Source organism: Acanthaster planci, linkage group LG09 (assembly GCF_054643075.1).
Source record: "Acanthaster planci isolate LZ-2023a linkage group LG09, COTS_SCS, whole genome shotgun sequence".
NCBI classification, from domain to species: domain Eukaryota; kingdom Metazoa; phylum Echinodermata; class Asteroidea; order Valvatida; family Acanthasteridae; genus Acanthaster; species Acanthaster planci.
Window position 1 is genome coordinate 7,734,033 of NC_141785.1, and position 24,796 is coordinate 7,758,828.

Sequence of the window (24,796 nt, forward strand, 5' to 3'; positions counted from 1 at the left end):
GGCGCCATTTCCCTTGCAGTATAATACCTTTGATTAAAGATCCTACGTGCATTGTACACATTTTGGAAAATGCATGGGCGAGCTGACTTCAATGTTGCAGTGTGGGACACACAGTGTATGAGCAGTTGACTGGAGAATGCTCATAGTGCACTGGTTTTCGAGGAGACCCATGCAAAAAAATAAACGAAATGTACGGTAACATTTCAGCCAAAAGCGGAGGGAGTGACAACTCTGGAAGACAAACTGAGGACATGGGTAGGACTTTTGGCAGCTTTCAGGAGGAGATTTTGTTGATGTTTTTGATGTTTTCCCCATGTTCACAGAATCGTAAGCCACAGTCGGCATATACTGTGCTGACACCCAACCTGACTAGTGTGTCTGAATCCCTTGTAAAGTTGTGGTGCACATGGATGAAGTGCGCCACCAGGAATCTGCAATGACTACTCACCACCCTCAAACTCCAAGCCCTTATTGTGTGATTTGACAGGGTGTAAAACACTTATGGAAAATATTCAATGAGATTGCATTGATGGACCAAAAACGTAGAACTTCAGGACCAAATGTAAGAAAAGTTGCGACTACATTAAAAAAAATTACACAGCAAATCTGTCCTTTTGTGACGTATAATAGTAACACACACACTCACACCCAATTACATCTTACAAGTATGTTTGTTGAAGTATCTGCAGCTGATGAATTTGAAGCGACCGACTGGCCAAGGCAAGCTCAGTGGTCGAGTAGTAACACGTCTGTGCAAGTAAGCAGGAAGTCGTGAATTTTTCACAAGCCTTTGGACATCACTGAGAACACAGTGTTGCAAATATATGTTGGTGAAGGGCAAAACATGCAATAGGAAAATATGAACAACGCCCAGACTGATGCAGAAGCCGCATCTTACTCGACAGTCCTCATAAACAGGCCAGAGGACACGCATAATCGCCCTACGGTGGACAAGGTATGATGCGTACTCACTTGAAGGATTATAGCTGAATCCTGGCTCGCCCCTTGCGTGCGCTGACTGGGCCTGCTGATGATGCGGTGGTTGCTGTTGCTGCTGCGGTTGCTGCTGCGATGGCAGTGGCGGCTGGGGGGGTCCTGGCTGGCCCGGCCCAGTGCTGCTGATCCCCGGCACTACGCTGCTGCCGCTGTTGGATGTCAGTGGCGGGGGTGGAGGCAGCGTGGGGCCTGGGTACATAGTCCGCTGCGTCGACAGGGCGGGGCCAACCACTGGGGTGGAGCCAGGGGCGGGGCCAGGGGTAGGGGCCCGTGCATTCGAGGGGTGGTGATGGGGGTGGGTGTAGGGTGGGGGATGGTGGGGGTGTCCCTTGTGAGGGGCGGGTTGGCTTGGGTATTTAGGGGGCACACTGGTTGGGACCTGGGATGGATGGTTTCTGGGCTGTGGACTTGCTCTTGTGGGGGTGGTGTTGCTGTTGGACAAAAAAAATACAAAATATTCAAACACGTTGCTCTTAATAAGTGAAAAATGACTTAAACCACCACAAATGGGATCTGCTCTGTGAAAGGGAGTAAAATCACCAGAGCCAATTTGAGTCAAAGGCCTCCTGAGGAATCTTGCGCAATGTAAAGCAGTAGGACCCCTACAAAATGTTCACTCACATAATGTCTAGTTTCATCAGGATATCCAAGCCAGGTATGTGTAGCAACACAAAAAGCTTGGAATTGCTCTTTCCACTGCAAACTGAAACAAAATGACTGGATAAAACTGGCCTTTTGACTCCCTTTCACCAAGTGGATTGCAAACTGATTATAATTACACTTACCGAACTCAGCCAAAACACATGTGTTCCTTCTTTTGGAACCAAAGCCTAATGGACCTTGTCTGTTGAATTTTCCAGAAGTCTACATGAGGGGTATCAAATTTCCATGAGCTTTAACGAAAAAATCCCGCAAGCTTTCCTGTTCTCCCCTTTATAAACCCAGCGGTTGTGATTTTTGGGGGTTGCCATATCTGGTGGATCACTTTCAAGTTGTGAAATGCTTAAGCGAATGAGCACACAAGAAGTACAGCTGACCCTGTTGAGTGTCTCCCCTCTCACAACAAAAATGGTTCTCGTAAATTCTCTCTCTTCCCCCCCCCCTTTCTGACAAGGGAACAGAAACGAAGACGAAGATTATGACAGGGGGAAAGGGGAACGAGGGTGTGAGCCCCGTGATAAAGAGGCACTTGTCCTCCTCAACGAAGCAGCTAATCCACCACAGACCGGCAGCGCAGGTGCTCAAAGCCTCACACATGGCCGCCTGCGGGCAACGCCTCTCCTGCATCTGGCCAAGTCCCAGCCATTCCCACCCCCTCCTTCCAGGACAGTTAATCTTTTGATGGAAGGGTTTCGGGCAGAAAATCTCAGTTATCATGCATTCCAGTGATGAAAAGTCAATGGTCCAGGTTCAACCGTAAACTTTACATATAAGTTCTCGGGAAACATGTATTCTTTGGATTACTCGGGATCGACACAAGCTTTGCTGGAATTACAAGTAAATGTCAACGAGCCAAACAGATGCCGATCCTCACTTCTGACAAACAGACTGGACAAAGCAAAAGCTGGTTGATAAGGATGTCCAACAAGCAAAAAATAAAAGCAAAACAAGACAAAAAACGTTGGCAGTATCATTCCCATATAGCATTTTACTGACATGCATATTTGGCTTAGGGTTTACAATAAAATGTCTGAGTACAAATCCAATTCTCTGTTGAGCTGTGGTTTCTTGAGACAAACAGGCAAAATCAAAGTGTACATTCTCTTAATATGAGTTTTTACCGCCAGATATTTGTTCTGAAGTTGTGGTATTTACTGTTCCTATTCATATTTGAACCCAAGTAAAAGATAGACCTGTCTTAAAAAAAACCCCAGATGTTGCCTGGGACCAGATTTCATGAAAATGAAAGTCTGCCCCTTGAAAAAAGGGAATCAAACTTCCAACCCCCAATTATGGTATAGACTATGTTTGGCTTTTAGGCTAAATATTTTGTATTTAGTACTGAACGTGTGCAGAAACGAGCACTCCGCCTAATAGCCTATCCTCATCTGTTGCCCTATGCTGAGCTTCTGAATACATCTGTAATCACAGGTCAAGTTCGGGCGGCCTGTTCTCGACACGGGTTTCTTGTTCTCGTGCCCGAACAGCAGGAACATGACTCAAGAACACTGTTCTTGGAACAGGATCACACACCACCTCCTCATTAGGGTTTTACAGGAACACACGGAAAAACTCGTGAGATTTTGATTTTTGGACAACTGCAAAAAGTAGAGAGATGGCTTCCAAAGCCATAGACAATGGGAAGTTTGGCCAAATTAACATTAATTATTTTCCGTAACACAAAAATGAATGTTCCTGTTTATTTAGAAAAGAATTCAGCCCATCCAAACATTAACTCTCCAATAACGTAGCCAACAGGGACGCCTCCATGTTGCATGTTGCTTGTCACTAAACTACCAGCGATAACCGGTTGTTTGTTCCCAGCGTTCGAGCGGCAGACCCATGAACAACAAATCAAGCTATTCGTGAACATACAGGAACAAGCCGCCCGAACTCAGCCACAATGTCCAGACTCTTGCTGCTAGACGCAACCTACTAATTAGGTGATTTGGGAAATCTTCATTAGAATCTGAAAGATATCACTCTTTTCTGCCTCCAACTTGTCAAAATATTCCTGGTTGCAATCTTAGGCAATCCCAACTACATGTACTCCCAACTATTCCCAGTTCAAGGACTCAAGCGATATAAGCAGTCTCCGATTCCTTTCATCAGGCTATGCTACTGAATGCTGGTACATGTCTGTAAGTGTGTGTGTGTTTTTATTTGGTGCTATCGTTTACCTTTCCAATATTTATTATAATTTTTAGTCCGTCTTGTAAATATTTTCATAGTATCCCCCTTTTTGCTGTTTAGCTGTAATTACATTTTATCCTTTTGTATTGTAAATCAGACATTATTCATCTTTGGACTTGTTGTTTGATCAGTTTTCAAATAAAACGTAAAGAGGACGACACAATTTTATCTGCATTAAACCACTTCATTTATCAAACATCTATAAATCTATAGAAAGAACGAAACCAGAAATGTTGGAGCAGAGTTTACTGACACATTCTTAAAGCTCCAAGTTAACTGTGAAACCTTGTTTAGTGGAAGTCACAATCCCGCGGCCCAACGTGGGGCAACCATTACTGTTGGCCTGAGGCTTGCCTTAAAACTTTGACAGATAATCCCTTCAAATCCAGCTTCAAATGTGCCCCCTCTCTGCCCCCCCCTCCAAAAAAATTGTTACAAGCAGCCAGAAAGACATTCTGTGAAAATATTTTGTCTGGATTGAGTAACAGAAAACAGCAAGGTCACTGATCTCAAATTCGGGCAATTGATAAAGAGCAACAATGAATTTAATCCTTGTGTTGCTGCAAGCTCATTTTAAAGAGATTATGGCGAACAATTTTGCCATTTTTTTTCTCTCCCTCTTCCTTCTCACAGAAGTGGTGGTGCTTGATTCTTTTGGCACCAAGCTCTCAGAGGCAATGTTTTTTTCAAGCAATTGTCATTTGCAGTAAGACCCGAACAGGTGCAGTAGACAGGGGCTGATTCAGAGCCGAGTTATAAGCAATTTCCCCCCCTCCACAAATGGGATAACGAGCGGTAATCCAACTTTAATTCCCACCTAATTCTCTTCCCGCGGCTTCAGGTAGGGAGGGGAAATGCGGCGCTGTAACTTCTTTCAGGATCAAATTGCGCACTGTTTCACTTTTAAAAAAAAGGAAAAAAATGGATTCTTGGCAGCTTGCATTGGACTGAAGGTTACACAGGCAATGTGCTCCACATGAGATTCTCCATGAGTCTTAAAACAGCGCTAACTCAGAAGAGGAATGTGTCAGAAAATCTGATTACCTTAACCAGCCAGGCAGCCTCTGATAACTAGGCTCTTTCTCTCTCTGATGAAGCACACTGGTCTCCTCTTTCCGGATGTCCCGGCTGCTGTCCCTTCCCCCTAGTGGACCGCCTACGGAACCCCCTACGGTACCTGCAACAGAACCCCCGATGGCGACCCCGACGGTACCTCCGATGCAGCCTCCTGTGGCACTTCCTCTTCCGGTGCGGTCCCCTCCACTGGGGATCCTATCCCCACTTACGGGCAGAGTGACGGAAGGGGAGGTTCCCAATTGAGGGCCGGGAATGGGCAATGGGGACTCCGAGTGGTGGGTATCGTTTGGGAGACCATTGGTGAGGGGTACCGACTTGGCTGGTAGAACAGGCTCTTCTGGAGGGGGAAACATAATACAAGGGTACATCAAAGCAACAAAATCTACTGTCAGCTTTTGAAATTTTTGTACGCATAAGAAATTGACTATTTTTGGTAGTTCTACAGATGGACAAATACATGTAGGTCTTTTAAATATATCCATGTTTGCCACTCCAGAGATTATCGGAGGAGAATAATAAAGCACTGGACCAAAGCTGGATGTACAGTAAGTACGAGCGCTTTCAACTGATAGAGAGCGCTATGTACGGTGTACTACTTTCTCACAATCAAGTGTTCGTCGATGGACAGATGCGCAAAATGCAGGCCGCTGTGTACTGCCTGTCAGAATGGCCCCTCACCCGTTCTGCCCTCTAGACAGTCACTGGGGCGGCTAATTTGCCAACCCGGCTAAATGTGTTAGTGGGCCATAACAGTTGAGGCATTATGCACAGTTCAGTCGCCATGGCGAGGTTTGGGAGATAAATTAAATTGGCTCGCCCTGGCATGCCTGGTTCCCCAGGTTTCCACCCGCCTCCATGATTACTACTAAATACCCGACATGATACTCCGCTGCTCCCGAAGAGAGCGAGCGCAGGAGGAAAGAACAACAACATATTGAAAGTACTTTGCCCTGCTTAATATGGTAATTGAACAGTTGCTCAAGGCTTAGGAAAACAGGTGTGGCGAATGCATTAATAGCCGGTCATGCTTGTGCCCGGAATTTTCTTGTGAGAAAGCCATCAATCAGTCCAGACCTAGGTAGGTCTGTAGACAGTACAATGTCATTAGCGTTTTATTAGTTGCTGGATTGGGGAGTGGAGGGGGGGGAGATTGAACACATCACCGGATCCAAGCCATTAGATTGTGATTATATTATGCAGGCTGTTCTTACTGGCAAGACAATTTTTTGTTCAAGCTAATTTGAACAAGCGCAGTCCATGGAGCGTTGTTGATTTCAGCCCAGTGTGTTTACTTAAGTTTGGAATCAAATGGCAAATAATCCCTTCCTTTTCATCATTTTGACTTTTTCTTGGGGGCAGCACAATGTGTGCACTTTCATTTCAACCCTACCTGCACAGATCGGTCAATACCCAAGCAGCTAACACAATTGTGTCCAATGGTTTCAGTTTCATTCCTATTCCATTTGTGTTTGGAATTTGAGAGGTCCTCATGGCTGTCACTGGTTGGAACTAATATTCAGCCTCACTAAAAATAGGTAGGCTTGTCGATATTGCGAAACGTTTTTCCGTTCAGCACGATACCGAAGAAGTGGGGCCTGTGCTGCTATTAGACACGCATATTCAAAGGAGGTCAGGTTTGCTTGGGATATCCACCCATCCCGCATGTATGTTTTATGTACTCCATTAAACCAACAAGCCAGACTTCTCTACTTCAACAACTCTTGGGGTGTGCCCCGGGCACTCTGGCAGAGGTTGACAGACATCATTGGCAGACATGATAAAATTTTGGGGGTAGCTCGGCCATCTGTTAGGAGTCTAAATTGGGGAGCTAGACTGGTGCAAGGTTCAATCATTTCGACTGCACGGTAAGTAGTGAGGCTGTCGTCCAGGTGAGCCTCCTGGTCTGACCCAGGCAAACCGAAGGGTCCCACAATATGCCGCCAATTACGGCCCAGTTACCCGCCCCTGATTCAAAGCATATAGCCCTAATTGGCACAACTGCTAAGACAATTCTTCCACGTGCTCTTGGGAGCAAAGCAACATGGGGTAAAGAGGGACAGAGAGAGTGGAATTGGCGGAGGGGAGGGGGGAGCAATAAACACTGTGGCCTCCGCAAATTGAGTGAAGGAAGGGGGCCGGTTGAGATTCTCGGCATGCGCGTCCACGTGTTTGCTGTAATCATGGCTGGCCAGAGAAGGTCACAATATGCATCCCCAATCACTGTGTGCACTGCCTACACACTGACACAGCCCAGACGATGGGAGGGGGGGTGAGTTGCACAGCCTGCAGAGACCAAACCGCAAATCAACCGCTGGGAGATGCAGGGCCAAATGACAACGTAGGGAGACGGGCTGGAGAGGGGAGAAACATGGTTTGTCTTCTATCTTCTTTTCATCTCCCCTCGACATCCATCCCCAACTTCCTCCACCAAAACCCAGGCAAACAGGTACCAATTTTTTCAGAATCTCACCAAAAATGGCATGCACTACCTCAAGGCAAGTGGTAGGACTTCGTCCAACCTGCCAGATCTATTCAGGCCTCGTAAGGGAGATCTTCGGGACTAAATATTATGACCTTGGTTACGCTTGTGTGCATTGGTGTCAATTGATTCCACATTTTCAATGTAGCAGTGCTATGCCCACATGGAAACTTCATTAGGGCAGAATTCAAAACTAACTAGGCTGTAGCTCGAAAAACCTTGAGGTAGGCCTGACCCCAACAAACTGTTGAAGTAACTGTTAGGCAAGGTTCAACTGGACGGGACAGAACTAGAACTTTGGATAATTTCCTTCTTATCCTACCTCCACCCCATAAAGAATATATAAAAATAAGAAATACAAATACAGAGTGAGCACAGAAAATGGAGAGGAAAGACAGGTGAGAGTACACAAGATCTGCACATGCATCGATATCGGTGAAACCACAGAGACATTCTGAATGTTGAAAAACACTTCTTAGAATTGTGGAACGTGGGCAAGGATTTGACCAACAAAGTGCTTACCGGCAATGCCCCTGGAAGCTTCGGGAGAGACTACCATTTAATCGGTGCTGATTCCTGGAACAACAACCAGCCTCCACCGGCAGTTTTTAGTCTGTAATTCTCATCACGGTGTCCTTGCGTGCGATCGCGTTGGGGCGGGTGACGACCGGTTTGAAATCACTCGCACAGAAAGCAGACATGCACATATGTGATGGCACTTGTGGCAATGCACAAATGACCAGGCAAATCCGAAGGGGGGGGTGGCCTGTTCTTACTCCGTCGGGCTCGCACTCCCGCGAAGACGAGGAGCAAGACACTGCACACAAAAAAAGTGCAGGCACCTTTCCCTCACCGTTAATGAGTCATTTGAAAACGCTGGCTCAGTCTACAGGGCTGCCTTCCTTAACAGAGCTACTGCTGTCCCGATGGATAATAATCACAAAACCAAATGACCCTCTCTGACATCTAAAAAAAAAAAAAGCCTCGCCCTGCCCCCATCCGGCAGACCATAAAAACACACACACACAACTTTGTTGTGTGTACAGCCAGCCCCCTTGTTGATGAATCCACACTGACTTGGCTCTTCACCGCACATAGGAGGCAAACCCCTCGGACAGGTGATTCGGGGCTCCCGCTTATCCGCAGGATTACTGGAGGTGACACGAGGAAGGCTGGTGCTAATCCCTGCCTAATGCCGGGGCCTAATCCCGCGGATCAGTCAACTCCGGTGGGGCTTTAATAGATGAGTGTCATATCGCCTGGGGCGAGTGACTAACGAGTTGTGAGGAAGAACGCGTAATGTGAATTGGCTTCACACAGCAGGCCACATCAACAGTTTCTTCAGTTACTCTTGTTTCCACACTACGCCAACACAGAGATTTCTGATTTTTCTGAACATTTGCCCACGGGATTCTAGATGTTCGGCAGAATTACTGAAGCTCTGAAGTTGTCTGCGACTGTAGACATTTTCTGACACAGTTTGTGTGGTCTCCCCCCTTTTTGGCAAACACAAGCCACTGCCATGCTCCTCTCGGGACAGCCCCCTCAAAAAGGCAACACTAAAATCGTGAGTTGTGCATCCTCTTCCAACTGAGGAAACACAGGAACAGATCTCGCAGGCCGGTGTCACCAACAGCGGGGATAGTCAGTTGCCACATGCATCAGTCCTCGCCTCGGCCCCAGTAATGCCAGGGGTTGGTCACAGGCCGTCGCCTGTCTGAGGCCCACTACACAAACATTGCCTACCATCCAACATGACAAACCATCAGTTTACATGCCATGATCTGCTCTTGCCCAGAATAACTGGTGACAATAACACCAGACATTGATGTCAACTGGGTACAAGTGACTGCTGTATGCAGATATGCCCAGCGGCGTAGCAAAGGCCATTTTCTTTGGGAGGTGTACCAGGGTCAATTTGCCGACTGGTTAATGTACATGTATGTCAATAATTCATGACGTCAATTTCAGTTTCATTTGCCGACTGACCCTTTATTTGCCGACTGCAACGCCCCCTGCTCACTACGCCACTGGATATGCCATGACCTTTCAATTTACTTGACCTTAACATCCCAACCCCCCAAAAAGAAATTGGGGGAGGGAGGCATTTCACTTTCCTATTTCTATGTCTCCCCCCCATAAAAAGGTCAGAAACACCTTCACGTAAAACTCAGTTGACATGTCAATGTGGCAGAGATACAGACATTACAGGTACATGTAAATGCATATAATGCATAAAAAACTGATGCATAAATAGGAAACTGCGACATAAAATTACCCAAAATTACACCAATAAGCATTATAGTGTTTGTAAGTTCATGTCATATGATAATGGCCAAAGTTTTCAGTCAAGTTTTCTCTTCTTTGTGCATTAATTCCCAAAATCCATTCTTTTTCTTTGAATGGAACATTTTGTACAAAGTTTGCATCAGTTCTCACGTTTCACATCTCAACACTACGGATCTTGAAAGAAATGCCTCCTGTTTTGAAAGTTCCAATCTATACATTTTTTTCTGAGCACACTAAACCAAAACAAACAACCCAAACAAACACCCCAACAACCCAAACAAATAAACAAACAACAACAAAACAAAAACCAAAGCAACAAAAACCATTGAACAAAATAAAACAAATAAAAAATTAACTAAACCCTTATTAAAACACAAAAAAGAAATGGAGCAAGTAAACAAAAGCAGCAACTGGTTTGGCCACTGCGCTCCTTTTGGGACCCCCTCCATAAAGAGAAAAGCATGTTGATTGCTGTCTTGAATACCACCACCATATTGTTTGTACACATGTGAAAATGATGGGAGAAGAAAAATTGATGACTTCGTGTACTGAGTTTAAATCTCATCAGCCATCAAGAACATTAGCCAAAGTCAAGATTGCTTTGCATAGCCGCATCGACACCGGAACAAGACAATTATGACTACTGGCCTTTATTAGTACAATGCCTTATTAACACTGACAGGCAGACAATGTTCTTCCTCATTAAAACGACCACTTCCCATCACAGATTTCCTCTTTACCAAGGCTGCTGACACCCATATACTCACCCATTCACCAAGCCAAGCACACTGAACGTAAATTTTTGTTTGGTGGGGATTGGTGTCTTAAGGTCGCTTTAATAACTTTGGATAACTCACTTTAATTGGCAGGGATTTCTGGGGCTTAAGTCTGACATCCTGCACATAAACAGCTGCTGACAGGCAGGGTGAGTAAAATGCCTGACCAGCTTAACTTTCCACCAGAGTGACTATCCGGTTGTCTAAACATGGTTGAGAAGTCGTAAATTATTGGCCTAAGTGTTTGGAGCAATTGTTGAAACAGGGACAGCTGAGTGATCTCTGGGCCAGATGCATTATGACTACGTTGTTCAAAAGTTTACCTTCTGACTTGCACTGAAAGTACACCTACAACCCACAAGGACATGCTGTAACCGACGTAGCACCTAGCTGACACCACCGTTTCCCTGCTCTTTGGTCCAACCAACCTGTTTACCATACCCCCCTCCCAAAGATCTGGGGAAACTCAAACAAACCGTCTCACTAACACCTGGCAAAAATTCTCCTCACAGGTTCGGTTGATTCTGACGGAGATACAGAAACAGTCTGCCCGCCTCCCTCCCTCCCTCAGCGGTACATGTATGGGTATGCTGAATACATGTACATGAGAGAGGGCTTGTGAGGCCAGCGGTGTGGGCCAAGAGGGAAGTATTAAGTGATGAATGTGAACCATGTGATAAAGCCAGTGTGGCATGGTGTTGATGCTGTCAGCTTCTGGAAAGAGATCTGAAGATTTCCCCACTTCTCCAAGATGTGCTCAGATTCCTGATGAGAGCCACATGTATAAACACTTACCCCGGTCCCATCAATCTACATGACCAAAGTTGAAGTTGAAGTTGGCGACCCAGGATTTTGAGAGGTTGGCGAAGGTTGCAGCTCCAAGTTCAAATTTACCACTGGTCTCTTCGACCCAAGATGGAGTAAAAGGTGAGGGCGTACAAGAGCATGTGAACAGCTGCTAGCAATTCTGGGTGATTCTCTGTATCATTCTGGGTCTTATGAAATACGGGGACTAGACGGCCATTTTGGGCTATTTACCTGCTGGCTTCAAGAGTTTTTAACTCCTTCTCATTTAATGAGATGAGCATAGCAAAAACCAGACCTGCCATGCTTCAGAAATTCCAATGTGTGAGACTGTTTTGTCCGATTGAAACCCACATCCATTATAATGCATAATCATATTGTGACGTCATAATTTGAATAAAATATTCATGGTGACGTCACAAAAATCTAATGAAAGTTAATGTATGAAATGCTTGGGATCTCTTCGGGGCTCGTTATAATTCTTTTTAAAAAATCGCAAAACTAAATCACATCGTGATATGTTTTCAACTGTGTCGTGAAAATGATGTTTTCAAGTTAACATTTATACAAAATGTCAATGAAAAAATTAGGAAAATGTTTGAGTGCATGGCCCATGTTCTACATTCTACTGCGCCCGTCCACAATGGAACGGAAAATATATAGCGCGGCAGTACAGCATGCGTTGCCTATCTATTTATGCTGTATCCGGATCTGTTCTTTAGACCTAGGTCTAGGTCTTCGCTCTACACGGAGACGCAAAGAAAATAGACCTAGCCGAAAGCTCTAGAAGCTGGTTTCGGAGGTGACCTACACGTGGTGTGAGTCATCAGTAGTGCATAGTCATTAGTCAAGGCGCGCGTGGTGACTATAGCTCCTAACGTGTACTCAGGACGCACACAATTCATGAGCTTTGCCACTCGCTCTGCACAGCCTGTCTTCCTCATGTGTGCGCCATGTGTCCAGGTGAGCCTTGACGCAAGGCTATTACTGTAATACAGTGCAGTGCGCGCGTGCAGTACAGAGAAAGAAAATTGATGCACGCGACCGACCTTGTTGTCCTATGCTTTGAGTTTTTGTGAACTATAGTCATCATTTACAGAATGCGTGAGATTTTGAGCTTGATGTGTGTGGGCGTGAGATTTGGTCAAAATGCGTGTGTCACGTGCCTAATGCGTGAGACTTGGCAGGTATGATAAACTCAGTTGGCCACATGAATTCTGAAGACAGTCTTTGACAGCAAGAGACTGCACTCGATTGCAACAACCATATGTCTCAATTGAGTGCCATGTATTTTGCCTATTTTTTTCCTTATGATAAAGAAACAAAAAAACCAATAGTCATCAGAATAGTTGTCCATAAGTGAATTACAACAAATTGGCAGATGTAGCCTACTGGTATAAACCACCAAGAAAAGACATTTCATACAAACGGTTGGAGAGTTTTGGGTGCCATTTTGTTTCAGTTATTGGTTTTGTGACATCCACACATCCACACCGTCTCTTCCCTAACTTGTCTCTTGTCTGCATCGTGACATTGCACCTGCTGTCAATGATTGTGATCCTTACATCCACATGAATGCCAGGCTTTACAGAGGGCCTTGAACGCAGAGTCATGAACTGTTACAAACGAAACTGGACTGGACGTTTTGTGCAAGGAGAGAGAAATGAAAAAAAAGGAAAAAAAAAAAAAGATGGAATGCAGGCATAGACTGAAGCTAAGTTATTCTGCAGTCTGATCATGCTGGCTGCCTGGGGCTTGTAACACAGTGCTGACCGCACTAATTGGTATCCATTTCGTGCCCTGGAGGGGCACCCCAGCACAGTCAGTCTGGTACCCGGAGTCTCAAGATGGTCGTTTGTAATGCAAGCCGCATGTCACAACATTGGACAGGTGAGACCATTATTTCTGTTGTTGTTTCTTTATCAGATGCCTGAGTCGCCCAGGGAATGCTGCCTGCTATGGCATGGTGACCCCGTCAAGATGCCATCTGATGGGCTGTCAACTGGCAAAGCAAAAAAAGCAAAGCTCCCCCTGCACCAGAAAGTGATTTAGGATAACTCCTGGATGTCGTTTCTCACATGCCGAAGCGCACAAGGAGAGAGACAAGATTGGGTGGGGAGTCATCGGTAGACCGAGAGCAACCGAAAAACATCTAGGATTATCGGTCAGTCTTTTCTTGGAAGCTGCTCTCTCTTGATTTTTCTACAGTCACTGACCACTGGTGACCTTGTAACTCACACAACCTCACTTACAACCACCCCTGCTCAATTTTCCATCAGAACTTTACCCCCACTCCCATAGGGTATGCGAAAAATCACACTGATGCTGGGTCATTGATGACTCTTAAATAATTAACATGCAAACTTTCGTACCGTTACTGCATAACGACAACCCTTCAAGGGGTGAGAATATAAAGACCAAAAGAGAACAGACAAAGACATGATCCGGATTTAAGGTTTCTTGACAAGAAAAAAACTCACAACCCCTCCTCAAACTGGATCCCGCACAATCTTTTTTGGTGATCCCAAGAAATATGAGACAGAAAACCTGAAAATCATGGAAATAAAGAACAAATTTTTTTCTCAGGAACTGTAATTTTCTGACTAACACATCATCAAACTGAATAGATGGGGAAAAAATGCTACAGGGTGTACAACGATATGTGCGTACATATAAGAGGTTGCTTGTTGTCTGCAGATGCCATAAACTCACACCTTTCCTTTATTAAGACAAAAAAATGGACCCGACATGTTGGGCTTCACAATAACACTGAATGGCATGTACATTAAACACACCAGCGTTCTCTTCCTGTGCCGCAATACACTCTGCTGCCATGGCAAAAGCTTAAGAATGCGTCTCAAGTCCGGAGTGTGGATGGGCGCATGACAACCCAAGAGTTTGTGTCACCACGGTGTCACCCTTACTTCATCGGGAGAGCACTTGCGTCAAGAGTACTAAGCCCCCAAAATCACTCTTTCGTTCTCCTTTGTTCCCCTTCCCTCCCCCCTTAGTTAGTTGACGATGAACAAAAAAACCCTGCCATATGGTACACGTACACGCAGCTACAAACTACAGGAATGGGAGGGAAAAAAAATAACTTGATCAAAAATTAATTTCTGTCTACCATAGCGCCAAGCATTATCACACCTGGAAACAATTTAGCAGATAATTTTTCCAGAGGCTGTGGGACGTGACCAATGGCTATTCCCCCAAGTGCACCAGGGGGTCCCATTTGTCTAGCCTCTGCCAAGCCCCATAATTATTTCCGCCCACTAATGGTGGGCGCCTAGAGAATACCATGGAGGGAGAGGAAAGGGCCCAAGAAAGGCTACAACACTGTCATTTAGGAAGAGGGCAATTAAAGGGTAAAATGCTGACAGTGCCTGAGAAGACATGAAAGGAAAAAAAAATTTAAAAGACATGAAGTTTCCAGGTTTTGATGCAGGGACTTTCCACAGACTGCAAGGTCTAACAAATGTTTCCGTTCTTGACACATCAGCTCTTTGTATCTCTACTGTGCATGACTGCAAGAGGGTGCCATTTTCACCTGTTTCCACAGCGTCTCGTAAGCCTCTCCGAGTTCAAGAACAGAAGGGTACCAACAAGGCCAGTGTTGGCCCTACCTGGGGACCAAACTTCAGTTATCACTGCCAAATGTTCCGTACCAGAAGACTGTGCCAGGCAGAAGATTCTTTACTAAAGGTGTAACTATCTTTTTTTTACATCAAATCCAAGACCTCTAAACTCTTCATCAAAGACTCTCAAAACACTGGACAAAATACTGGCAATAGCCTTGCATTTAGTCTGCTAGGGTATGATTTGAATGTAGAGCTGTAACCACAATGGGGGGGGGGTTATGCCCAGCTGAAAACGTAATAGCCTCTACATAATACAGATCAATACACTTCTCTGCCCCATCACATCTCTTCATAGTTGAAAGCCCCGAAGTGCAGGATTGCAATTAACACATGTAATAACTCTGTATACGTATTGGCCTTCTTCATTACACACTGCAGCGTAAGTGCAGTCCAAATTAAACCATTCCAGACTAATTAGGCCATAACCTTCACTGTTGGCATTGACTACATGTACCTTGGCAGTCATGTTACAATCTCCCAACCTTGGCAATGGCGAACAGCTCTAACAGATCAGAAACAAACATGTATGTAGCCAACTCAGGTCTACAACCAAAGGGAAGGGGGAAGGGGTAAGGAGAGATATCTTTAAGAATCCTAGATGGATGTTGGAGCTTACAGAGGGAGACTGTGAGGTGCCGTCGGGCAAATATTACAGTATATATAATTCATTTGGCTGCAGTGCTAATGGATTCGCAATCCCGGGGGAACCCTGTTTGTTCGCTAATACATCCTCGCGCCGGTTTCCGTCCAATTACCCTCAACCTGACGGCGCATCTTCCACGGGCTGGACATTAGCGCTTTGTCTGCCTCGCCGGGAAGAATCCAAACTTCCTCTGTGGGGAGTGTCGCCCAGGAAACCAAACGAAGTAATTGGGTCAGAAAATTTCGACCAATACATCCCTGCAGGTGTCTGAGTAACATTTTAAAGCCTGCACCACAACAAAGCCATCATTGACATTTCTGTAAATTTAAAGGGCTTATCCCCTCCGCACTTTTCCAAAAAAAGAAAGAAAGAAAATGTCCCTGCCTGGGAATGTACCACGTCTCCTCCGTTACTTTTTCCCCACAATAGTTAGCTATAAACGTTCCTTGCTCACTTAACCTACTTAAAAAGGCTGGTAAAAGTGTTGCTAGGAAGCCCCCCTCCCCCACAGAATGTCCTCTGCCACTGCCCACAAGCAGGTCCCAAGCTTCTCGCTGACCCAGCTTTCACGGCCTGACCATTATTGAGAACTTGTCCCCCAAGCTATGATCTATCGCTACAGAAAAGTTTTTACATTTTTTTTTAAAAACGTTGGTCATGAAACATTTTGTGGACCCTTAAACCAACTAAAAGGCCTGGGGGGCAAATCGAGTCTGGACACTCTCCCACCCCCAACGGAATTGTCTGCTGCCCAACCCCCAGATCACTCTACTGACCCCCTCTGTATGCATTATCGCTTGGATGACAGACAACTTGTCCTAATTGTTCTATTTTGAAATGCAACCTTTTTTGTTTATGCATTTGTTTTTGTAGAAGAGGGGGTCGGATTATTCTTTTTTATAAGTGGCCTAAATGATTACTGTTGTTTTAAAGTGTTCACCTGTGTTTTGTATCTTAAAATCCTTATACATTGTAAGTATTTCTTTTGCTGTATGGCTGAAAATTTAAGTGTTTTGATAAATATTGTAAAATGTCAGCATTTACGCTGTTTACAGACAATATTACCATTACTAAACACCAACCAGAACTGTTTCAGTTTCCCCCTACCTCTCCCCTGCTTTTTATCCTGTAATTATCAAAGAGCACCCTCTATTGTCTGGAGCTCATCAGGCAGCTTGTCCCCTCTTCCACATTCCAGACCGAGTGCTCAGCTGGCGGCATCAACTGTTTCCATGGCAATGCAGTACAGTAGTGCTCTAAACTGTACAGTGACAGGTAGACTTATATTTCAATCGTTCATGGGGCCTGACTTTAATTTTTTTATGTGTAATTTCTTGATAATCATCTTATATCCACAGGTGGCAAAAGTGACTCCCTCCCCACGTTTGTGATTGGGGAAGCAAGGCCCCCCTCTGTAGGCATATCCTATAATGGTGTGGAGATTAATGGCTTGGTCTACTGATGCTTGACATTCTCTCAATTGGTTCCCTCCCCCACTTTGACAATCATTCCGCTGCCACTGCCAACAACTAGCCTATACATCATGGAACTCATGATGAACCACAGCAAATCCTACTTCAGCTAAATACCATGGACACAACTGATCACAATCAACAGCCTCACATCCCATTACACAGCTAAACAGCAACACCAACCTCACGTATCATCCAATTCCAGACAAATTTTTATGAGGGGGAAAAAAAAAAACAAGTTGCCAGGGAGAACCTGGTGATAATTCGTTGCCTATCAACTGCTTTTTCTTCCTGGACAATTACCGAGCTGAACCAACTCCAGACAGACCGTCGCATGCTCTGTCAAATCCGTTCCACAGCTCTCCCGTTTTGCACGTGATGCAAACGTGATCAATTTAGTTAATGATTATCTTAATGCACCGCAAAGCTTCAGGTGCTCTTCCACAACACAGACCCAAAACCAAAACTCTGTATAAATGCCTCAGTCGTATGCAAGTACATGTACACGTACAGGTAGGACAGAACCACAGACCCGTACTGAAGCGAAGAGCAGACACCCATGCAGGTAACCTTTAATAGAAATCTGATCCCGTCATTACAAGGAAAAAACAAAACAAAAACAAAAACACCTTAACAAAGCATTAACATTGATGATTCTGTCTTTCACAAAACTCCACAACAACCCTTGGACTTGAACTTGACAGGTGTGCTGCGAGTAGTTTAAGAAAGCTCGGTTTTTATCATAAAAAATTTGCCACCAAACATGACCCCTTTAAGATCTTTCCTACTCCTACATGAAGTCTGAAAAGTCACTGAGTAGGCCTGATTTGTTCAGTTGATTACAAGTTACTCGGACCTCGTGATTTGGAATCAGTTCCTGACATTAATGGCTCAGGTAAAGATCCATGCTGTGTGGAATTGAAAAACATCTGCCGCTGGCGGAGCAAATCGTATTTCTATACCCACATTTCATAACATGGCAAGCACACATTGCAAAATGATATTCACTCTGCATTGAAATAAAGGCTTGGAGAATTTTGGGGTTATTTTGGGGGGGGTGGAGGGGATGCACACTATGTAACGTTCCTCTTTTTTTTCTGTGAATAATGTTGAAATTGATTTACGAGGCAGCCAATGCATTTGTGTTTACGTGGTGTGAGAGAGAGATGATTATTACTTCAGGATGATACGCCTCACGTAGGAACTTCACCGTAATATTCACAAATGGCCTCTTCCAAACAAAATGAAATGACATTGTTTTGAATCCTTTCTATTCAACACAGTTACTGAGAATGGATCTCCACTGCACGGGGAATAATTTTTGCTATTACTCACAGAATTCCATTGCCAATCGTCAAAGAAACTTGTTTCTCTTCGCTTTTTTTCTCTCTGAAAGTCATTGACAGACTTTGCTTCTTTCTGTAACAGACACCCTCTGAGTTTTCTTGCATGTGGTAAAAACAGTTCCCAATTCCTGTCGTAACCTTGTATCCTGTCACATTCATGTGACTTCAGTGAAGTTCCAAATATTCCACATGTGAACAGTGCATGCGCCTGGGATGATTTGAACATTTCTTCAAAGCGGTTTCTGGGTTTGTGACGTGGAAACAAACACGGAAAAATGAAACAATGGCACTGTACTTACTTCTTGGAGGAGAGTTGGCAAAAAGATCAGTGTCACTTTCTGAAGCCTGCATAACAAACAAAAAGGAGAAAAAAGGCATAACTTAAAAATGCTGTCTCTGTTATAGAACAGTCACATAAATAGGGTTAAATGCACACAAACTGGCCTGAACCATTTCACATGTTTATCATTTTTGAATAACTAGACACAAACTAACCAAAAGAATTTTTGTGACAAAGTTTATTCCTTACTCTGTGCACCATCTACAAGCTAACTGGTCTAAGCGTAACCTCTTCTACAGAATCTGAAGATATGATCAGTGATACCCTTCATTCTTTCAAATCTGTTCACAGACAGGCACTGGGGTAGTTCAAGCAGTACAGATACGTGCACTTCTGCAATGTTTGGTCCCTGTCAAGTCTCCTTCCAGCAACATCAATTCAGTGCTGGGATAACTGCAATTGCTTTAACAGTGAGCTGGGCTAGCTGCATCAAGCAGCCTGGTTGGTTTCAGGCGGGATGGAGAAGAGCGACTGCACGCGAGTTTGGCACTGGTAAAAAAAAGTTCAATAAAGTGAAGAGGGAGGAGATACGAGGGAGTCTTTAAAAGAAAAAAGACTCCCCTTCCCCGAGGAAAAAAAATTGAAAAGCTGCCAGAGAATTGTTGGAAAGAAAGTGTATCAATCCAGCCCATTTTCTGCCAACGTATCTAGAATTTACCATTTAACAACTTCTTTGTCTTTTACATTTAGCCCTGTTGACATCCCGAAACCCAATCTACTTTTATTGGTATTCAGCTTCACCTCCTCATTCCCTCTTTGGCTGGGATGACAAGTGGGGTCACACTTTTATTTGCACTTGGAGAAATCATATTTTGGGGAAGAAAAAAATAAGAACACAGCTGACATGCATGTTGACTGCTTCAAATTTTTTTTTTCTCTTCTCAATTTTGTTTCCCCACCACCCTGAGGTCGGACCTCACAGGGTCACTTGGGAAACTCACAGTGAGTCCCCACATATGTGACAACTTAGGCAAAGCCAAAGGGGCTTTCCGATCCGACTGTGAAATTTCTGCCAACTCATTTAACGCAGCCGGGGCGCTGTGAATTGCTAGACAAAAAAAAAAAAAAAATTAAACAAACCACTGTCGGCTGTCGCGAGTTGCTGACGGCAAAGGGTCCCCAAGACAACTTGGTATTAAAGCTTAAGATATGATGTGGTATTAAAAAAAAAACGAAACAGCACTCAGAGGTGAACAGTGGACTAGTAGTCCAGGACTACATTCCATGTTTTGTTCTTCGATGACCAGACTTCTCATCTGCTGCCAACTGTTTGTATACGTAACCTTGGTTGGGATTAGATTCTATGATGAAATAGATATTTACTCCATTACTTGTTAAGTTTCTAATCTAAGCAGGATTTTTCCTGCTTAATCTCGTGCACACAGGAAAAATCACGCTTCTAAAGTCTTTCTACAGAGCACTAAAATTAATTTAATGGGATTTTCTGAAGAAAAAATCAACAAAGCCAGAAAACCTGAGAAAATGATAAAAATTGGACCCCTGTACATTTTCAATGGCCCTTGCCGCCAAGGCCATTTGTGCGTGCATGCGTGCATAATTATGAATTTACTTGCGAAAAGGTCTATGTTGCATTGTTTTGTACAGAGAAAAACTGCTCTCTTATTTTGCTGTCAAAAAGTTCCATTTCTTTGGCAATTTTTACTGGGGAGTAAGTATACGAAAACATGAGCCAGCAAGCAGCCTTTTCTCAGAAATGTCTTCAAAAGAGCAAATTTGGAAATCCAAATCTGAACATTAAATGCATAATCTGATTATCTGAACAGTGTCTTCCATGATTTTAAAAAGTAACAGCGCCCTCACTTGTCTGTAGAAGCTTGGACAATTTTAAGAATGTTAAGAAAGTTATGAGGTCTAAATATACCTTGGCATTACCCATAGCAAACTCACGATAATCCAAAAATTGTTTCCTGGTTAAATCACATTCATTCAAATTATGTCACAGTGAAGTACTCTTGAGCTGAAAAAAAGTACAGAAGAAAAATAATATTCTTAGTTGAGTTGTTGGCCAATTCTTACGTTGTATTCCAAGTCTCTGGTTGCGTTTTACAAAACAGGACTCCACTGAACTCAAAGCCATCAAAAATATATAATGATCCCCTCAAAAAGAACTACAGAATAAGGAGAAACATATTGGCCCAATATGACGACGAAAAATTCCAGGCCGGTAATCTGAGCCGGGAACCCATCCTGAAATGCATCCAGCGAGCTCTTGACAGTGCACTACACTGGCACTCAGGCCTCTCCAGCCCAGCAGACTTCAATGAGGCCCTTCCTCCTGAAAAACTTATGCAAATGACCCGACGATACAAATGGCAACTCGATATCAGCGAGCACAGGTTGGCCAGGTCTGAACCTCTTTCTCTCCCACTGCGAGCCTCCCCTTCAAAAGGAAAATCAGGGGGCACTAACATTCCATTTTCTCCCCTCAACGAGTGGTGATGTGTTTTTGCTGAAGCGAGGACGATCATTCTTCAAAATTTGGTGAGGCAGATCAATAAAAACCTTTTGAATATTCCCTTCAAAAAATGCAAAAATAATGTGAAAAAAAATCTATCTTCAAAAAATCATACCATTGAGAAAGATTCAGGCAATGGAACTATTTTTATCAATGAAAAAAAAATCAAGAACTAAAAACATCCAGGAATTTTTTTTAACCTGTCAACAAATATCCAAAGTTCAGTACAAAGCCTCATGTAGGACACAAAAATCTGGTCCATCAATCAGAAGAAAGGAGACAGTACGCCAACAAGACAAGTAATTGTGTTCCACTTCTAAAAAGTGACGCTTGTATCATGTAAGCCCTTCAAAAACTGAATTCGACCAATATGGATCAAATACATGCGTCACAGGAGGATGGATAAAGATCCATGAAACATCAAGAAGACGGGTTGTGATAATGATAACAATCAAGCGCTTTTGACTTTCAAAGGCTTTGAAATCGCTGCCAAGGCATGACTTCTCTCCCACACTGCTACAATGATGTGAACCTTGAGTTCGTTCCCTGTCCAGAAACTCAACATGTGCCAGTACCAAAGCGTGTCTGATTCAACCTCTGAAACTCCACAATTTGGGGGGAAATTCAGATTAACTGCTCCCCTGGATCTCTTTGAAATTGCTGACATGTATATTTCCCCAGCAGTTTGCCACTGAAAATGACACATGAACAAGTAAAATATCATCAATGTTGTCTTTTCATGTCGACATCTTGGTTGGAGTCACGGTTGTGATTCTGTAGACCTCGGTCAAAGGAAAAAGCCCCTTTCAGAATTGACTCGCTGGCATTTGTAACAATCTTTTTCCAGGCAAGCTTGAGAGTGCCAGGCGATGTATAAAACACCACAAACAAATTGTGCCAAAGGCAGAAAAGAGTCCACATTTAAAACTACTACCCCCACGTCCACTGCTGCGTAAATAACCAGAGAATTGTGTCTGGATTTATTTTCAAATCCTGCCCACAATGGTTTTCAAACTACACATCCAATTCTCCCCTGGGGTGGGGTTCAGAAGTATTTGCTACAAAAAGTACACTTCACCTCGAGCAAAGCGATAAAATGTTATTGTCAACAGTTTTTTTTTCCTTTCTTTCTCCTCTTTTGCTGGTGTCAGGTTGAAAAAGTATAAAGAAAATGAGAAAAATATGTAACAAGCAAAAGGCTTTGCGTGAGAAGGTGAAGATTTATCGATTAAAGAGAGCGGGATTTATGTGTTGGAGTGGGATTTGAGATTTGAAAACCGGACCAAAAACTACATCTATTGTGCAGAGAGCTGTGAATATGATTTGAGCCTGTAAGCTCCATTTTTCTCCCTTTTTTTCTGAGCTCTTTTTTTCTTTTTCAATGGGGTGGATTTGGTCCTAGAGCCAGGAGGCAAAAGCTCTGGTATTAGAGGATTTGGTTAGCCCATGAGAACAGCTCACAAAGAAAAACAGGAACCAGGTAGCGTCCTTCAGGCAAAGCATGGGATTTCTGACCTGTGCGACCTTCACTGGGAGGGGAAAATCTTACAGAAAAATTACCAAACAGATTTCTAAAAAAGGTAGTACCGATCGTGTATTATTGTCTGCAGAAGATTTGCCTACCTATGAAATCTCTGAAGCCGATGAAAATTCTCGGCAGGCTGTACTCTACTTGACTGACGGTGTGGTTGAAAATCCTTACCAAGATTCTAGCACATGAAAAATTTAATTGTGACCAAAGCCTGGCCACGGTAAAAAAGACAGACCACAGTAATACATTCTGGCCTGATTCATACCATTTGAAAACTCAAACCAGTAATGTGTGCAGAATGCAAATGCTGGACATTTTTTTTCTTAATTGCTATCAACATATAGTTCAGTTAGAATCTGTACGATTACACTGACCTTTCTAAGTACATCATATGCAAAACACACACTGAAAAATTCTAACAATGGATAAATCAAGAGTCATGCAGATAATCAGAGATACAATACAATGTGGCTGAACCACCTCATGAATAGCAGACTCCACCTCTGTTTTGATATGCACATGTGTGACACTCATGGTGAAATCTTGATGATAATCAAGCAAAAAACTTAGGCTGTCTTTCAGGACCTGTAACTCAACAAACTATCTCTTGCAAATTTGGACTCATTTTGCTGGGATGGATCACTGATCGGAATGTGAATGATGAAATATCCTACAAATGGACATCTTTCCTCAGTAAGAGTGGCAACATATCAATCCACAGTCTGTCATCCTACAGGACCGGATGATGGCAAACTTCTGGCCAGCCAACAACTCATCTGGCCGTCCTCGGTCAGGCAGTCGACCATTATGACAGCTGGAGCCAAGATCCCTGAAAAAAACCTTTTGCTCTCCTAAGATACCATTCTTTTAAAATGAGCCCCCCACCCCATTATAAATTCAGCTTCTACTGTGCACTCTCCACCACACATATTAATGTTACATACCTAGTGCGGGCGTACTTTGTTTTTATGCAGTTAAGAAAACTCTCAAAAAATATTTATTTTTCTTGGACTGGGAACACAGTTTTTAGCTGGGTTTTGTAAAATGTTTCTTTGACTGTTCCTCTTCCTTTTATGACAGATGACCCTAACCCCCAATGCCCCTAAACTTCTGTTTTAGAGATGGGGAAATGTCCTGTGGACATGGGTAGGTCCACAGAATGTCTTCCCTTTCTGCATTGTTAGATATCTTTTGTTCACAAGTCCACACTAGGTCTGTAAGGTTAGGGTAAGGTGTCCCACATACACAGAGTCACACATCTGCCAACAAATGAGTGTCCCCGGATATTTTTGTCTCTGATCTTGGTTCCTTGCTTTTAAGGACAACATTGCCTGCCAGGTTACCCCTCACTTAAAATAACAGATCCAATGAGATGCCTGTGCTCGTGAATGTTTTCTTTTTCTTGAGGGAAATTCACAACAGCAGCACTCGTGTTGTTCCAGAGCTCATTATATTTCTGACCCGATGGAACTATGTTTACAATCGTCCTCAGAAAATTTCTAGCCTGTCAAACGAAGTTCCAAATGAAATCCATACCCCACCCCACCACTAAACAGGCAAAAGAGAGTGCATTCATCTCAACATGACACATTGCAATTACGCCGGGAGTGAAAATGGCAGACATCACGTGCCTGTCCATATGTGACAAATTTCACTAACCACGCCAAGGACATCGAAAGGTAGTGTGTTACAATGAACGCATGTCGTTAATGTATGCTTTCTTCGCGCTTGCATAAATCATATGAGCATGTCATTTATACCAGCGCCTTAGTGCATTTGCATGTGGTGGACATGCACCGTCGCAAAGTGTATGCAAATGGCTACATGGAATTACCGTGTGCCTGGAATTTCAGGTATCCATGATAAGTTTCAATGCATGTGTGATGCAAATGTATGCAAATTCTTTACAATTTGACAATTGAATTAAGGAAAGAGTTCCATACCTGGACATCAGGGAACAACCTGTGCACAAACCCTTGGGGGCTGTACGTAAATTTCCAGGTGTCTTCAAAATAAAAAACAAACCTGACATCAGGCCTTGGGACAATTTATGTCCCTGTAGAGGGCTGCGATGTT

The 24,796-nt window shown here is 43.7% G+C and overlaps 1 protein-coding gene across 9 annotated transcripts in view; it reads right to left on the reverse strand.

Annotated features, from left to right (window-relative positions):
- The window catches only part of LOC110986281 (uncharacterized), a 191,933-nt gene that overhangs the window by 21,160 nt on the left and 145,977 nt on the right, over positions 1-24,796 (reverse strand). For all 9 annotated transcript variants that reach the window (XM_087141348.1, XM_087141349.1, XM_087141350.1 and 6 more), the window contains 3 exons: positions 18,673-18,718; positions 4,894-5,263; positions 973-1,427 (listed from right to left, as the gene is read on the reverse strand). In XM_087141348.1, coding sequence (XP_086997474.1) covers positions 973-1,427; positions 4,894-5,263; positions 18,673-18,718 — 871 coding nt within the window. The remainder of the gene's footprint in view (positions 1-972; positions 1,428-4,893; positions 5,264-18,672; positions 18,719-24,796) is intronic.